Here is an 18,418-nt window from a genome sequence, read left to right on the forward strand (position 1 = left end):
GGGGGAAGAGACCCAAGAAGGGGCCGGCGGGGGGACTCGCAGCGCAGTGTAACGGAGAAGGTAAAGAGGGGGGTGCCGGGGGGCGCAGGGGAGAGGAGGCAGGAGGGGGCGCAGGGGAGAGGAGGCAGGAGGGGGGCGCAGGGGAGAGGAGACAGGAGGGGGGCGCAGGGGAGAGGAGACAGGAGGGGGGTGCAGGTCTGAGACAGGAGGGGGGTGCAGGTCTGGGACAGGAGGGGGGTGCAGGTCTGGGACAGGAGGGGGGTGCAGGGGAGAGGAGACAGGAGGGGGGTGCAAGGGAGCTGAGATAGGAGGGGGGTGCAGGGGAGCTGAGACAGGAGGGGGGTGCAGGGGAGCTGAGACAGGAGGGGGGTGCAGGGGAACTGAGACAGGATTGGGGTGCAGGGGAACTGAGACAGGATTTGGGTGCAGGGGAACTGAGACAGGATTGGGGTGCAGGGGAACTGAGACAGGATTTGGGTGCAGGGGAACTGAGACAGGAGGGGGGTGCAGGGGAACTGAGACAGGATTGGGGTGCAGGGGAGCTGAGACAAGAGGGGGGTGCAGGGGAGCTGAGACAGGAGGGGGGTGCAGGGGAGCTGAGACAGGAGGGGGGTGCAGGGGAACTGAGACAGGATTGGGGTGCAGGGGAACTGAGACAGGATTTGGGTGCAGGGGAACTGAGACAGGAGGGGGGTGCACCCAGAACCACAATAATAATAATCGCTGCCCTGCGGCCCCTGTCCCCAGGTGGTGGGTGTATGAGACTGCTGGGGGGTGTAGGGAGGAGAGCAGGCAGAATTCCAGTAATAATAACCTGGATTTCATTTACCATGGGGGACAAACAGGGTGTTGTTCAAGACCACAGCCTGTGTCCTGTGGTGGGAGTTATTGGGGGGACAAACATGGTTCCTTCTACTGGGGGTCTCCGAGCCATTGTGTGACCAGGTTACAGCCCCCTGGAAGTGCTCCATATGCTCGGCCCCCTGGGATTGAGGGGCAGTGGATCCCCCCTCACAGTGCCCCAGCCCCTTCATGCTCACTGACCTTCAGGTACCCTCAGATCTCGGAGACAACCAAGGCCCAGGAGCCGTGCACAGAGGATGGAACCCCTCAATCCGTTCACTGCTACGCAGGTATATGGGGACCCAGCAGGGCTGTCACTACTGACCTCCCCACACCTTCCCTGGATCATTTCAGGCAGGTCAGTGACCCTTTCTGTGGGACCATTGGAGACCATTCAGAGGACAGCGAAGAAGATGATTACTATGATAATGAGAACCTGTTGATCTCAGGGCCCGATGTGATAGGCCCAGGGATACCACAGATCCACAGGATGGCTGCATCCCAGTCTGCAGAGTATGGCTGCCAGCAGAGGAAAGGCAGTGTGGAGAGCTACCTGGAGACTGACAGGTTGAGGTCTCAGCTGCACGAGGCTTACTACTTGTTGATTCACGCCATGCATGACTTGCCTCTTGAGAACTTTCCAGGCAAGGTGGTCTCTAAGGCAGAAAGATGTCCATCCAGCTCTCAGTCCCAGGATAGTGTTTATTCCCAGTCCTCTGTCCGAGCTATGGAGAGTGATGTTTGGTCCTCAGATGAGACAAGCCCAAAGCAAGTGTCTCATAGTGATTTAGTGTCCCTGAATGCATTAAGGACTTTGCAGGTTACCAGAATACAGACCTATAGCAAAAGTTTGAATACCATCTGCACCATGCCCGTCCTGGAGTCCTTGCAAAGGTCTCATAGTGATAGTTTCATCAAATATAGCACCCTTAAAAGCCAGGCATCCTCTGATTGTGACCTGGAACTCAGCCAGGGCTCTGTTTGCCACCAAGCAGATGGGGATATGGACAGTGAGGGAGATGCCAGCCCTCTGGCCATTTTAGACGCAGTCAGCTGGGGGACCTCGGGGGGTAGCAATGAGAATCAGTCAGGTTACCCAAATGAAGGGCCACATGGTTGTGGTTCAATGAGTATCAGTTGCAGGGATGCCACCAATGGTATTAGTGAGGACCAGTGTGGCTCACTAAGGCAGACAGGGCTAACTGTCAAGAAAATGCAGAAATGGATGTACAAAGGACGCTTGTTATCTTTGGAAATGAAGGAACGCATCATTGGCTCCTCCCAGAGAGCCGGCGGGATCTGCAGGCCGTTGTCCGGACGTAGAGACAGCAGCAGATCTGAGTTTCCCCAGAATAGTTCAGCTGCATCACTGAGGTGCCTGGAGAGAGCCAAAGACCCCAGCGGACAGGTAGGCGAGCCCGGCATGGGCCCAGCACCAGGACTGGATATGTCCATCAGATCTTCTCTTCATGGGCTGTTGGGAAGCACAGAAGCCCAATAACCTTCCAGTTTATTTGTACTAATGGGTGACTTGGTGGTGGCGCTCCTTTTAAGTTGTGTACATTTGTTGCATGTAGTAAGAATCCGTTATAATATAGATGCATGGACCACATATCTCCTCTGCTTCTGTGCCAGGGGGTATTTCTGAAGGACTGTGTTGACCTGTAATTTTGCATACAGGGAACTGGGAAGATGTGTTGGGATAACTCTAGTCCTGCAACAGCAAATCTAAATATGTCACCTGGTGCACTTGTGTCCCGCTGTATGCCCACAATCTTCTTAACCCCGTCACTGCTGTGTACATTGCATCATGTTATAGAATTATATGAATTGATACCACAGCTTAACAGTAATTAGTCATTCTTACAGCAATTCCCATTGTAAAAAATAGCTTTCCGTTCATATGCAAAAAACAAACGGTTAGGACACTGAAAAGACCTAAGATTGGGGAAAATAGAGCTAGGGATTTGCATAATTTTCCCAGTAAAATGTAATATTCCTTCTATAAATGCTCTGTCCATTCTGTGTATTTCAAATAGTTTGTGCATATTGTTTTGACAATTTGCATACATGATTCTGGCCTCCATCTAGCAGACTAAACATGGCAAATTCCTTTGTTACATCTGCCTGGGAGCACCATATAAAGAGCCGGCGACATACTGTATTATGATTTAACCTTTTCAGTGCTGCCTAACATATTACACCTATATGTTTACAGCCTTCTAGAGTAAAAATAAAAATGTATTTTGTCGTCCGACTAAAATATTGTTGCATACCCTATTTGTTGTGTTCCTACATCTGAGTTCTTTAAACATTTGTGTGTGTGTGTTTCCTTTATAAAGTATTCTTCTGCTTGGCACAATTTCATACCTAAAGTAAATGGTGTACGTACTTTTTAAATTAGGAGTTTGAGCCGTACATTGTTTACAAAGGCCTAACTAAGATTAAGAGACAAATTATACTCGTACAAGTAACAATTTGTTCAGCGCTGGGCAATTAGTTGGAATATGTGTCACTATATATAGGGAAGAAAAAGGGAATTCTACACAGGTACTTATATTTATAAGAATATCAACACTTTTTTTTTTCTTTTCTTGGCATAATGTAAATAAAACCTTTTTGAGAATAGTGGACGTTTTCCTTATTTTGCAGTCGTTCCATTATTTATATATACTATTACTGTAAGTTTCACAACAGATAGGGAGGAGGGGGGGGGGAAGCGTACTGGCTTGATTTAAATTTGGGAAATGGTGTATAAAATGCTCCATTCTGCTAAAAACTAGCACTCATACTCAAATAACACCTTTGCTGTACTAGGTGCTACAAAGCATTGAAATGGTTAAGATGTTACAGAAATGTTACGATATTCTAAATTTAATCAGCTCATACGTTTGCACCGTTCTAAATGCATCTGGCTCCTGCACGGAGAGGATTCTCCGTCATCTCTGCGTGAAACCATATAAATCCAACAGGGAGAGAAACTGTCGTGTGTTCTTAAGTGGAAGTAGATGTGACATTTTACAAACTAGCAATCATGTTTTTGGGAACGATAATACGCGAGAAATATATTGACAGAATTGGAGAAATGCAGTGTTTTCAAACCCGTCTAGGTCCGTATAATGACGTTTTTGTTTGGCGCATAGCGCAATTTTCTGCTCGCATTTGACCCAAATTGTTGACGAGAAGTTTTCGCCGCCACCTATCCGGCAGATTGTTTTGGGTGCAAATATAAAATAAAAGTGACGGAGACATTTCTGATACGTTTCATTAAATTCTGTGCCACTTGTAACTCCTATTCAAAAGTGCAGGTAATAAACGGAGCACTACCGCCAAGAAATCCACAAGGTGACCCCCATTAAATCGCATTTTCACGTCTCGTGGACAGTAAGAATAAAATGCGCACTGCCTACGCGTTTCAAGCTATATAAGCGCGTTATCAAGGTGTTTGCCAGTAAAACATTGTAGTACAACTAAACCGGCAAGCGATCCTGTGATTGGTTAATCCAGAGTGAATATACTCACACTCTACTGGTTGTTAAAAAAGCCACGCCCCCAAAGGGGGAGGGACCACCGGAGGTTCCTCTACTACAATGTGAGAGACAAAGTAACGACATCATTGAAACAAAAAATATATAAAGAAAAAAAGGGAACAAACCAGAGAATGAAACAAGTACAGTATATACAAGTCATATACTGTACCAATGGCAGCCAATTGGGACTATATGAATCCCCACAGTTTCCTCTAAAGAAAACGGGAGCTAGTAAAAAGTACTATATAATCCCCCGGTGCTGAGTATACACCAGAGATATTCTAAATAGGATGCTAAAGTAGTACACAAAATTACACTTTGTAGAAAAGCCTACTGACTAGTAAATTATAAATATGAACAATATACATTTTATGCATGTTATCCCATATGTGGAGCGGTGGTACAGTACGAATAAATCGCACCCTCCATCGGTTCTTATATATAGCACAATTTTCTCCTACCACACGTGTGTATACATATGTATAGAATATAACAATATTTGATAAATTAAATCAAAAATACTATTTTATATATCTTTCTCTCTTTTTCTCTCTCTCAACCCTCTCTCTCTCTTCTCTCTCTCAAACCTCTCTCTCTCTCTTCTCTCTCAACCCTTTCCTCTCTCTCCTCTCTCTTGGAACAGGAGTGTTTATTTCTCTGTATTTTTCCTGCTCTCAGGCAGCCAGCCCTCCCCAGCTAAAGTTACATGTTTTTCTCTGCTCTGAAGCAGCCAGAGCTGTGTATAGTGCAACATTATTGTTACAAGTAATCCCATTTTACACAGCCTCTACTCGGTTGCACTGGCAACCTACCAATACTCACAGTTTGAGATTGGTTTAGTCCTCTCCCCCTGCTTTATCTGCATATTGTTATGCCCCTTTGAGTGTTCCTGTCTGACAGGAAAGTGTGCTCCCTCTTTTACAACAAGCAGCCAAAGTGAGTAGACACTTCTTCCACTGCTCCCTCAGAAGGGAAATCCTTTTTACCTTCCCCTCAGAGAAGCACTTCCCATAGCAGGACACCTTCCTCTCATAGGTTATTCTCCTGACAAGAGATATCTGCTAGCACAATCCACATATAGAACTTTTATATTTCTGTTAACTCCCCTCAATAAAGTTGAAGAAATTAGAAGGACTTTGTGTTCTTTAAAAGGGGACGAGTTAAGTTACAAGGACTTACTCACATGCTACATATGAGCCTGGGTCCAGAATACACACCAATGGAAGATTTTTCATACATAGGAGAGAAAATGTTTATTTATTGGAAAACATTTTTAACGTGTATATACAGGCATACCCCGCATTAACGTACGCAATGGGACCGGAGCATGTATGTAAAGCGAAAATGTACTTAAAGTGAAGCAGTACCTTTTGTCCACTTATCGATGCATGTACTGTACTGCAATCGTCATATACGTGCACAACTGATGTAAATAACGCATGTGTAACAGGCTCTATAGTCTCCCCGCTTGCGTACAGCTTCGGTACAGGTAGGGAGTCGGTATTGCTGTTCAGGACGTGCTGACCGGCGCATGCGTGAGCTGCCATTTTCCTATTGAGCGATATGTACTTACTCGTGAGTGTACTTAAAGTGAGTGTCCTTAAACCGGGGTATGCCTGTACTTACTTGCTAAGCTCTTATATAGATTAAACGTCTTACATAAATCTAATGTATAAGTGAGATCAAAATGAGAGAACAAATATTAAGTCTCTCACCAGAGACATCCAACACTACATCAATAAATTAGTCAAAATTCATATATAACTTCAACCAGACATCACATTCTACTCCACCCACAGTGGATATTGTAATGCATAGTAAGTCAGCCCAATGGAAAGAAAAGTAAGATGAGAAGGGAAAAAAAGGGGGAACAAAAAGAGAGGAAGGAAAGGGGGGGGGGGGAGAAAGGGGAAAAAGAGGGAAGAAAGAAAGGGCAAAAAATCGAAAAACAAAAAGGGGTAAGATACATAGACAGGGTAAAGAAATAACCTGGGAGGGTCAAAAGAAAATCACAAAATCATAAAAAAAAGACCAAGGTCCCAATTGGTCTTTAAACTGAATGGGGTTCTCATTTTGAGGGAGTATATCCAATATGCTTCTCGTTGGTTGAGAGTTTTAATCCTATCGCCTCCTCGTGAGGGGAAGGGGCATGCTCAATTCCCATAACACTAAAATTATCTGTACTCCTTTTACTATAACTGGAGACATGTTTGGACACCGGATGGTTGGGGTATTTCTTCATTATGAGCCGAACATGCTTCACGATCCTGACTTTTCAGTGTCTGACTGTTCTCCCCACATACTGTTGTTCACACCCGCACTGAAGCAGGTAGACAATACATTGGGATTTGCAGTTGATGAAAGAATGTATTCTATGGGTTTTACCCGTATTGTTGGAAGAGAAAGTTGGTGCCTGTCTCATCTTGGTACATACTTTACATTGCACCTATAGGAACGTTTGGGAAGTGTAGTTGGTATTTTACCTCCGATTTGAAATAGGATGGGAGACATATACCCTTTTACTGTTTTGGCCTTTCTAAAGACCATCTGTGGGCCAGACTGGACATAAGGTCTCAAGGTACTTCCTGGTAAAACATTTTTATAAATAAATAAGATAGGGTCCGTAGACAGGACACCCCAGTGCTTCTTAACTATAGACTTTATTTGGTTTAGCTAGAGTGCTAAATTGTGTAATATACAGTGGGGTGTCCGAGCCATGGGAGGTCCTCGGTCTTCTCTCAAACAGGTCTGACCTGTTCATTCCACAGACATCTCTATAAGACTTATAGAGATCGGACTCATCATATCCTCTAGATAGAAACCAAGCTAAAATGTCCTTGGATTGTCTGTGGAAGTCTTCATCCCTCAAGCAATTCCTCAGGCGCATAAACTGCCTTTTGGGGATGCCTTTCAATAGGGTTTTGGGGTGGCAGCTGTTTACTCAAGAAAATATTCCGTGCATTCACTTTTCGAAAAGTATCAGTGTTAACTAATACAGGCGTATCCTATATATAAAAGATCTAAAAAGTGTATATGATGATAATTTAAAGTGACGGTGAATTTTAACTAATAATCATTAGTGTTTAGAGAGTCTATATAAGCCATAAATGAAGTGACATCACCATCCCAAATAAATAAGAAGTCGTCTATGGAACGCCTATAGAAAACGATGTGATCTCTATATATGTTTCTATCTCCAAATGCGTAGAGCGACTCTCACCAACCCATGAACAAGTTGGCATAGGAGGGTGCAAAACTGTTCCCCATTGCCGTTCCACATGTTTGGAGATAGAAAACCCCATCAAATAAGAACGAATTGAGAGTTAATAAATAGTGAATACAATCCAAAATAAATGTGGTTTGTGAGTGTGATAAATCAGATTTCGGGAGGAATTGCTGAACAGCTGCCATCCCTCGTTGGTGCAAAATAACCATATAAAGGGACGTAACGTCCATGGATACCCATATGTCATTTTGTTTCCACTCGAGACCTTGAATTTGCTTTATTAAGTTTCCACTATCCTTAATATAGGAAGGCAGGGATTGTACAAGTGGCTGAGGAAATAGATTCAGGGGTCCTGAACTCCAGTCCCCCCGCCCCCCCAAACATGTCAGGTTTTCAGGATGTCCCTGCTTCAGTACAGGTAGCTCAACCAGTGGCGCAGTCAAAGACCGAGGCACCTGTGCTGAAGCGGAGTTATTTTTAAAACCTGACCTGTTTTGGGGGGGTGTTGAGGACTAGCGTTGAGGACTCCTGCTCTAAATCACAAGCCGATGCACATGGCTCATCTTGGCTACAGAGATGCAAGATGAAAATGAAGATATTTGCCTTGATACATCAATTTATTCCCACTTTATCAATGAATCTGCCTGTAGCTGCAGGGGAAAGTGCTGACGTTAGGTAGCACAGATCAGGTCTCCAACTAGTTCTCCAAAGGGGTCAGCAAACATTTAGGAGCAGAAGGGCCACAAACGTATTATTGCAATGTCATTTTAGATGCATTGAAAGACTTGTTCCCTTGCCTGGGCTGCCCGTTACGGAGCCCCGGTGTCGATGCAGCCACCCCTGTAAGTGCTCTGCAGCGCCTCATGTAGCTAGCACTTGGAGCTCCCCTCTTAGTAAAGGACCAGTTGTGGGAACAGGTTGCTGTAGCCTGAGAAGGTATGGCGTGAAAAGCTGACAAACAGCCAAACTCTGAGACCGGGGGCCATCTACAGACACAGATTTATCACTCGCAGTGCAGAGTAAGGACATACAGACACAGATTTATCACTCGCAGTGCAGAGTAAGGACATACAGACAGATTTATCACTCGCAGTGCAGAGTAAGGACATACAGACACAGATTTATCACTCGCAGTGCAGAGTAAGGACATACAGACACAGATTTATCACTCGCAGTGCAGAGTAAGGACATACAGACACAGATTTATCACTCGCAGTGCAGAATAAGGACATACAGACACAGATTTATCACTCGCAGTGCAGAGTAAGGACATACAGACACAGATTTATCACTCGCAGTGCAGAGTAAGGACATACAGACCGATTTATCACTCGCAGTGCAGAGTAAGGACATACAGACAGATTTATCACTCGCAGTGCAGAGTAAGGACATACAGACAGATTTATCACTCGCAGTGCATAAAATAAAGACATGTTGTGAGAATAAATTATTTATTAACATTGTGCAACTTTGATAAATATATTCACGTACACACACATGCACACACACACACACACACACACATACACACGCACACACACATACACGCAGGCACGCACACAGACACATACACACACACACACATACACACACACACATACACACACACCTCTATGCTGCCTCTGTCTTGTCTGGTAGTTACAATGCCGGACCGGTTGCAGACCCATTGGTTGGGAGCGGTCACGTGACTGCTCCTCCGCTTCCCAGAGCGACAAATTTCAAACTTGCCTGTCTTGGGGAAGTTTCTCAGCCTCCGCACGCATCAGCAAGCATGCGGAGGGAGAAACTATAGCCGCGCTGATTACAGATGCAGTGGCTTTGTGCATCTGTTCAGCGCGGCTCAGCGACGCTGAGTGCACTATGTCCTGGGCCTAAGTGACAGCTATACACCCCCCCACACGCTAAGGTGCAGTTTGAAGCCTTACTAAGTGCACAGTCCCCACACAGGTTCGGGACCCTGCTATACTGCCCCCTGGGACTCGCCATTACCACTATAGGCTCGGAAACCACTCATTGGGAATCACTGGCCTAGACACTAGAATGCCATATTTCCAAACCCGTGCTATTCCATTAGCCACCTTCTGGCATTGATAAACACAGCCAATAACGTCAATAATCCAAAAGGTGTCTTGTGGCCGCAGCTCTGTGAGGCGTGGGCTGTAATGTTTGGGTTCTTCTTCGGTCTCCAGGATTTATGACAATCATCAAAAGGGCAGTCCCAACACGAGGCATTGGGGAGCACAGGGGTTCAGGCAGGAGGTCAGTGGAACATTTACTTCCACACCCAGAGGGTTATAAGCAGAACAAACAGTTGTTCTGGGGCAAACAGAAAACGTCTGTCCTGATCTAGTTCTAATCATGGTTTATTTTTATACTAGAACATTTTGATATTGAGTGTAATGTTCTGTAAGGTTAGTTTAGGGTGCAGTTTGATACAATGTTCTGTAAGGTTAGTTTAGGGTGCAGTTTGATACAATGTTATGTAAGGTTGGTTTAGGGTGCAGTTTGATACAATTTTATTTTTTCACTGAATAATAACTTTATTACATATAGCGCTTTCCTCCCAAGGCCGAGTCCATAGAAGGACAGGCCGTGCTGAGGCGTGCGGACGCTCAGCGCTGAGCCCCTGCATCCTCAATGAGGATGCCTTGAGAGGGGGCTCACGCGAGCGTCCGCAGGCGTGCTCAGGCTTTGGAGTTTTCAGCCGAGCGCCAAGCTGTTTTTCAGCTCGCTGTCGGCTGAAAACCTCCAATGAGAGTGGGGCTGCGTCAACGTCACGGCGCCGTGATGTCGGCGCCGTGACGTCGACGTCAGTGCGTCGCGGGCGATTGGCCCAGCGACGTCACTGCCCCGCCTCCCTCAGTCTCCCCCCACCTCCGATCGCGGACGCTGGCTCGCCTGTATGTGCATGGAATCGCACAGCGTCTGCAGGCGAGCCTCAGCGTCAGCGCGGTGCAGCACGGCTCCCCCCCTCTATGGCCCGGGCCTAAGGCTCTGGGCCGCTCCTCCTGGCTGCTTGCGCACCTGGTGGCACGTGCAGAGACTACAGCCGCGATTGGTGTTCTGTAGGGGAGAGCGGGAGGGGGGGGCCATGATGGGGCATATCTGCCCCACCTTCCCAAAAAATAAAATCAGCGCGCGGGAGGGGCAGCAGCTCCTGAGTGCGGGAGGGGCAGCAGCTCCTGAGTGCGGGAGGGGCAGCAGCTCCTGAGTGCGGGAGGGGCAGCAGCTCCTGAGTGCGGGAGGGGCAGCAGCTCCTGAGTGCGGGAGGGGCAGCAGCTCCTGAGTGCGGGAGGGGCAGCAGCTCCTGAGTGTGGGAGGGGCTGAGTGCGGGAGGGGCAGCAGCTCCTGAGTGCGGGAGGGGCAGCAGCTCTTGAGTGTGGGAGGGGCTGAGTGCGGGAGGGGCAGCAGCTCCTGAGTGCGGGAGGGGCAGCAGCTCCTGAGTGCGGGAGGGGCAGCAGCTCCTGAGTGCGGGAGGGGCAGCAGCTCCTGAGTGCGGGAGGGGCAGCAGCTCCTGAGTGCGGGAGGGGCAGCAGCTCCTGAGTGTGGGAGGGGCTGAGTGCGGGAGGGGCAGCAGCTCCTGAGTGCGGGAGGGGCAGCAGCTCCTGAGTGCGGGAGGGGCAGCAGCTCCTGAGTGCGGGAGGGGCAGCAGCTCCTGAGTGCGGGAGGGGCAGCAGCTCCTGAGTGCGGGGGGGCTGATTCCTCCTCCTTCAGTGCCACTTACTGATAGATCACAATATCCCCTACTAAAATGAGCAGGAACTTTGGCATGGCATTATGTCTTGGGACCCTGGGAGGGCCACATCCCATGATGTAGTGGCAACGTCTCAAGGGCAACCAAAGGGTTAAGTCACAGAGAACGTTACTTGTGAGTGAGTGGAACTGGGCTTCTGACCGTTTTATAGCGAGCGCTCCTGGTGCAAAGTACAGAAATAGATGTAGTATTCACAGGCGTCTCTGATCTCCCATAAATGCCTGCTTTGTTCCCCGTCCCAGTGCTGAAGGATGTGCTCTGTGTGTCTCTTAAAGATGGCATTGGTAACCTTTTGGCATATTGGTCTCTTCAACAGAAATTCCTGCAGCGAGAACCATTTCTTGCACACGCAGGGTATTTCTTTTCCATTTTACGTTGGAAATTGTCACCCTCCTTTCCCAACATGCGTTGGGCACATACACCGTCCCCGCCGCGAAGGTAACCGCCCTGACCAATGAAGGCTCGTCCACTAGCACCGAACATGAACATGGTGTTACCGCGGCACTCTCACGGACATTGGTTACACGTTCTGTTGGGAGAGCGCTGAGACATGTTTCTGATTGAAGCGGAGTTCCTGTCCGCATGGCATGTTGGCGTTGGCATGTTGGCATTGGCATGTTGGCGTTGGCATGTTGGCGTTGGCATGTTGGCGTGTTGACATTCAGCAGATGATCTTGGTGTGAGGGAGAAGAAGAAGTGCAGAGTCTAATGTACAGAATGTGATGAAGGTTAGCGGGCTGGCTGGGAATTTGTGCTGGTATTTGTGTGCAATGACACGGAAGGTATTTTCAAAGAGTGTTGGAAGCTCAAAATATATTGAAAGTTCCTTAATTCTCTCAGTGCTGTGCAGAGCACTCGGGGAATAGGTTAGTCATTATAATGTGAACACAGCCCAAAGGTCCCCTAATGAAATGATGGTTATGCATTAACCATTAGGGCTAACTGCTCACTGTCCTCTTAAAAGTATAGCAGACACCGTCCAGTTTCATTGCACGTCCTGAGGAGATTCTTACATATTATACACCGATTAAAGCTGCAGTTCAGTCTTTTTTTAATTTTTTTTTTTTACATTTATTTTTTTACTTCAATAGTTTTATGTGGGCAATCTCTAATTACCTAAAGAACTGTATAGCTGCAGGTCAATTCGTTTTCCATGTATTGATAGGTCGAAATTTGGTGACATATTAAAAGCTGGCATTTGTTTATAATCTGCTTGACTGGCAGTGGAATATTCATGAGCACTCCTGCACTGACATGTGCTAGAGGGAGGGCAGGGCTGACAAAGGGGTGTGCCAGGGCTTGTGACAGGACATGAAGGGGCAATGCCTTAGCAAATGGCTGTTAAAATAGAATACAAGAAAATTGGTATTTCAAAGTTGTTTTTTTAAAAACAGAAAATGCTAAAAGTATTTTTTCTTACTACAGAACTGATTTATTAAAAAAAAAACACATGCAGGGTATTGACTGAACTGCAGCTTTAAATGTAGACACAATGGATTCTGAATGTGGTCATTTGAAATGTAACGTTTTCGGTTCCACAACCTATTTACAGGGTCCACCCAAGAAACATTTGCCTGTTCTGACACACGCCGTAGGCCTTGATTATACTGGGTCCGGCACTGCACGCGCGCTCCCTCGTGATGTCACTTGGGCGCTGCGGACACCCGAAACCTGCACTGCAGACAGGAGACATCGGGAAGCGACAGGGAGGTATGGCGGTGAGCGGGTCGCCCTCATTGGCTGAACCACTCACGTGACGCAGCCGTCTCGCAGGGAGAACAATTTTGAAAATCTGTTATAAAATCGCATGTCTGGACGCGGCGTTCGCGCGCACTCTGCGCCTTCATTACTCTCCATATGTTTATTTTGGCGTTGCGCGCTCATGCGTCCGCTATTATAAGCTTGGCCTTAGGCCGCGTCCAGGCTGAGAGCACGCGCACTTGAGCGCTGCGCGATTAATCACGTTATGGCCATGTGATCATCTATAGTGCGCACGCGCTCCATGGAGAGCATCTAGAGGAGACAAATTATTTAGTATTTGCCGCACGATGGCCTGGTCAAGTGAGCAGTGCGCCCAATGAGGACGAACCAGCTCAGTGACGCCACGGCCGTGCCCCGAAACCCCCCGCCCTCGCGCGCAACAGCACATTTCTAATGGTCAGGAATCGCCCCAACGACATCAGCGCCCAATCACTCTGGACGCGGTCTTCGCAGGCCCGAAGCACCAATTATTTTGGGGGGTTAGGGGGATCGTCCATTTGTCCTTGTTCTTGGATGTGACAAATGTTACCAAGTGGTAACGTTATGTAGGACCCCTACCCGGGGTAAAATACCACCTACCCAGGCTAAAATACCACATACCCGCGGTAAAATACCACCTACCCGGGGTAAAATACCACCTACCCGGGCTAAAATACCACCTACCCGGGGTAAAATACCCCTACCCGGGGTAAAATACCACCTACCTGGGCTAAAATACCACCTACCCGGGGTAAAATACCACCTACCCGGGCTAAAGTACCACCTACCCGGGCTAAAATACCACCTACCTGGGCTAAAATACCATTTACCTGGGCTAAAATACCACCTACCCGGGCTAAAATACCACATACCCGGGCTAAAATACCACCTACCTGGGCTAAAATACCACCTACCTGGGGTAAAATATCACCTACCCGAGCTAAAAGACCACCTACCCGGGCTAAAATACCACCGACCCGGGCTAAAATACCACCTACCCGGGGTAAAATACCACCTACCTGAGCTAAAATACCCCCTACCCGGGGTAAAATACCACCTACCCGGGCTAAAATACCACCTACCCGGGGTAAAATACCACCTACCTGGGGTAAAATACCACCTACCCGGGCTAAAATACCACCTACCCGGGCTAAAATACCCCCTACCCGGGCTAAAATACCCCCTACCAGGGCTCATTTGCCTAGGGAATAGCCCCCGTAGTATTTATAGTGCTTGATGCACCTGTGTGTAATGTTGCTCACTTTGGGGGTTATCGGGGTGCTGTGATGAGCAGGTGAGGTCCGTGCTAGGAGTGAGCACGGGATCCGTTGGAATTGTTCTTACACACTCAGCGCCCTGCTCATACTGACCGGAAAAGAAGTCTTGTTTCTATGGGGGTGACGTGCGGCGCAGATTAAGGACCTCGCCGTGTGGAACGCCAGGCTGTTCTGCGCAGTTGCTGCTTGGGGTTTCGGCGGGGTTAAGTCTTGTTTTTATGGGGGTGACGTGCGGCGCAGATTAAGGACCTCGCCGTGTGGAACGCCAGGCTGTCCTGCGCAGTTGCTGCTGGGGGTTTCGGCGGGGTTAAGTCTTGTTTTTATGGGGGTGACGTGCGGCGCAGATTAAGACCCTCGCCGCGTTGAACGCCAGGCTGTCCTGCGCAGTTGCTGCAGGGGGTTTCGGCGGGGTTAAGTCTTGTTTTTATGGGGGTGACGTGCGGCGCAGATTAAGACCCTCGCCGCGTTGAACGCCAGGCTGTTCTGCGCAGTTGCTGCTGGGGGTTTCGGCGGGGTTAAGTCTTGTTTTTATGGGGGTGACGTGCGGCGCAGATTAAGACCCTCGCCGCGTTGAACGCCAGGCTGTTCTGCGCAGTTGCTGCTGGGGGTTTCGGCGGGGTTAAGTCTTGGTTGAATAGAGCTCATTGTATTTGGACAGATGTTTTCCTACTTTTATTAATACGGCGTATCCAGTAACCTCCAGTTAATAATAAACGAAGGCTGAAGATAACGAGGCAGCGACTGTTTTGTACAGTTATGTGCCGCACTTTTCTTGGAATGCAGTACGTGTGCAAACGTGCCTGTAGTATCGTACCCATTGCTGTGTCAAAAGACTTTCTGTTAGGACTTCAAATAACTTGTCTGGCCAAATTAAAATCTGGCAGCGTTCAGCTTCCTGAAGAATGTAAAGCGAGCCATGAACTACACTTGCCAGCAGTTGTGCTGCGTTGTGCGGCGTTGTGCAGCGTTGTGCTGCGTTGTGCGGCGTTGTGCGGCGTTGTGCAGCGTTGTGCTGCGTTGTGCGGCGTTGTGCGGCGTTGTGCAGCGTTGTGCTGCGTTATGTAGCGTTGTGCTGTGTTGTGCAGCGTTGTGCTGCGTTATGTAGCGTTGTGCTGTGTTGTGCAGCGTTGTGCTGCGTTATGTAGCGTTGTGCTGTGTTGTGCAGCGTTGTGCTGTGTTGTGCAGCGTTGTGCTGCGTTATGTAGCGTTGTGCTGTGTTGTGCAGCGTTGTGCTGTGTTGTGCAGCGTTGTGCTGCGTTGTGCTGCGTTGTGCAGCGTTGTGCTGTGTTATGTAGCGTTGTGCTGTGTTATGTAGCGTTGTGCTGCGTTGTGCTGCGTTGTGCGGCGTTGTGCGGCGTTATGTTGCGTTGTGCTGCGTTGTGCTGCGTTATGTAGGGTTGTGCTGCGTTATGTTGCGTTGTGCTGCGTTGTGCTGTGTTGTGCTGATGGCCTGTTCAGTGTATAGAAAGGAACCCCAATGCTTTCATCCACACAGCGACTGCTTGTATATAACACATTCATTGTGTGGCATGCTTTTTGGCACTGAAGTGGTTAAGCAGCAGTAAGTGTCACTGACCTGACTATATTAAGATAAGTAACTGGGGACAGAATATCCTTCTGGTCACATTGAGCGCTGCTTAATGACTGAGGTTTCGCAGGTCCCAGCCCATACGCTGTTCTGACGCGAGGCGCCGGACGGCCATTTTCCATTCTTCCCGACCGATTCCCCCCGTTTCCTTTTTTTCTCCCCTTTTTATTTAATCCGGATTGGAAAGGTCAGGCTCCCAAAGCTGAAACGCGCTACTTTCAGCAGCAGGGGCCCCCTGGGCCCCGAGATACAAACAGCTGAAGGTGACCGCAGTACCGTCCCCTCCAGGGAAAAGAAAATGGCCGTTTAAATCTCCCGCAGGCCAATAGAAGGTGGCTTCCTATTGGCCTGGGTGATTGGGGGATATAAAGACCAGGAAGTTTTGGCGCTACCTTAACCGGAAAGTATCTCCGGAAGCGGGGTCCCCGGGGCCGAATTCTACGCTGTTCAGTTCTGGAGACCCCCTGCTTTGTATGGGGGTTGGTGGGAGGGGGTGAGTTGTTCCTTTAACTTCCAATAGGATCATAATGCCTGTTTATTTTCTGTTGCTTCTGTAGAATAATATAACCACAGTAGCTGCCATAACAAGCTAATAATCCGCTTTTTGTTGTTGCACCCCAGGAAATAAAAAAGCAAACCTGGCAGAGGTGCTGTCAGCACATCTGACATTAGGACTCTGGTTAGGGACAGCTCCACTTTTCCCTTCATGTAGACAATCCTATCTGCTGTATAATGTTAAGAGGCTTAGATTACTTAGCCTCTTAATTAGAAAAAACAAATAGTGACCATTCTAATACTAAACAAGAACAGGTCACGGTAAGCACGTGCCGCCTGCTGGAGACCTGTGCCGGATGTACTTGATATTCGCATATTGTGTGGGACAAGGATTAGTTAGAACAGGGGCGCTCAACTCCAGTCGCCTGTGCTGAAGCGGGGATTTCCTGAAAACCTGACCTGTTGGGAGGGCTTGAGGACGGGAGTTAGAGCAGTGCCTGCCTCTGGTTGGGGGAACCTTGAATGCAGTTTGTTTGTTTTGATTGTTTTTTCCCCAGTCTAATTTAGGCCAGTCTCGGCCTTCACTGTATTTGGGGTTTATTGGATAATACCAAATGCTCTTTCTACTGAATTAGAATACTAGAAACCAGGATGTTCCTTTCCATAGATTTTGGATACATGCTGCACGGTTGTACACTGTAAGTTTGAGGGTTTCCCCTGGCTGCAGACACAAATAAACCTTTTGCAAATATTCCATTTAGTTAATTATTTTTAATAAACCTGTCGCTGGTTTACACAACTTCTTAAATCTCAGCCATTATGTTGGAAGCAGCTGTCGTCACTCTGCCAGACTGTAAAATACACATTTTTGTTGATGTAACCGTGTAGCAATTTATTCTATTTTTTTACTTCTTTACCTTTCTGGTGGAACTCGGTATTTTGAGATTTTAACCAGTTTCAAACACAGCTGCAGTTTCCAGTGAGTTAACTAACACTTTTTCTGTTCAATGTCACTTTTTTGATTTTTTTAAAGAAAATAATAAAGCTACTGTTATATGTTTTATATAGTGCCCCCCCTCGAATGAGTGTTCATTTAACCCCTTCAATGCTGCAGCTCCCACATGTTGAGGGGCTGTGAGCCCCCTTAGGCTTGCTGCTGACCTCGCCGAAGAAAATCCTAGGATTGGAGCGGAGCACAGCAAGAAAAGGTGGGGGACCAGCGAGGTGTGGGTTAAAAAATTATTTATTGAAAAACATGGTATTGGGGGACAAAAACAAACACTCTGACGCGTTTCAGGCAAAACGCCCTTTCTCAAAGAGGTGATTCGCGTCTTCTCCCTTCCACAGTCTTATAGACGGCTCCCCGCCCCAAACAATAGTGACGCCGCGTCAATTTGGCGCGAACACATGAGAATCAATATCATTGGACAGGCTCTCTTCCAATAGGATCTCTAAGTTTGGTAGGTGCGTCTCATATGGTAGAGGAGTGACGCGCAGACCTCGCGGTCTCACGAACAACTCCCCGCCCATAAACAACGATGGCGCTGTATATATTAGGAGTGAGAGCATATCAATAGATCTAAATACTGGAGCTCTCCTCCAATCAGGTCTCTATAAACAGTGGGTGCGTCTCATGGGAGCGAGGAGTCTTACACAGACTGACAGTGGGGATAAAACTTATTTAACATAAAATAAGAACAAATCAATAAAAGAAAAGAAGAAAGGAATAACAAACATTTAAAAGAACAAATAGAATTAATCTGCGAATCAGTTTCTTGAATAGGTGAGGACCAATGGGAAAATACAAAGATAAATGCAACTTATTCAGAACACACATATCTATAAAATCACACAAATATAATTGAAGAAACAACAGGTTAATGTAATAAGCGTTATCATATATGCATCGATCTATTTCAAGTGCACCATAATCATGGAAGGAAAGAGGAGAAAACTATAAGGTCT

The 18,418-nt window shown here is 47.5% G+C and overlaps 1 protein-coding gene across 1 annotated transcript in view; it reads left to right on the top strand.

Annotated features, from left to right (window-relative positions):
- Positions 1-6: 6 nt before the first annotated feature.
- SYDE2 (synapse defective Rho GTPase homolog 2) overlaps positions 7-18,418 on the top strand; it is a gene marked incomplete at its 5' end in the record, with an annotated part of 65,346 nt that continues 46,934 nt past the window's right edge. Inside the window, 3 exon segments of the mRNA XM_075615631.1 lie at positions 7-60; positions 1,061-2,216; positions 2,219-2,251. Of these exon segments, the coding sequence (XP_075471746.1) occupies positions 7-60; positions 1,061-2,216; positions 2,219-2,251 (1,243 nt within the window).

This window comes from Ascaphus truei, chromosome 10 (assembly GCF_040206685.1).
Source record: "Ascaphus truei isolate aAscTru1 chromosome 10, aAscTru1.hap1, whole genome shotgun sequence".
In the NCBI taxonomy this organism is placed as follows: domain Eukaryota; kingdom Metazoa; phylum Chordata; class Amphibia; order Anura; family Ascaphidae; genus Ascaphus; species Ascaphus truei.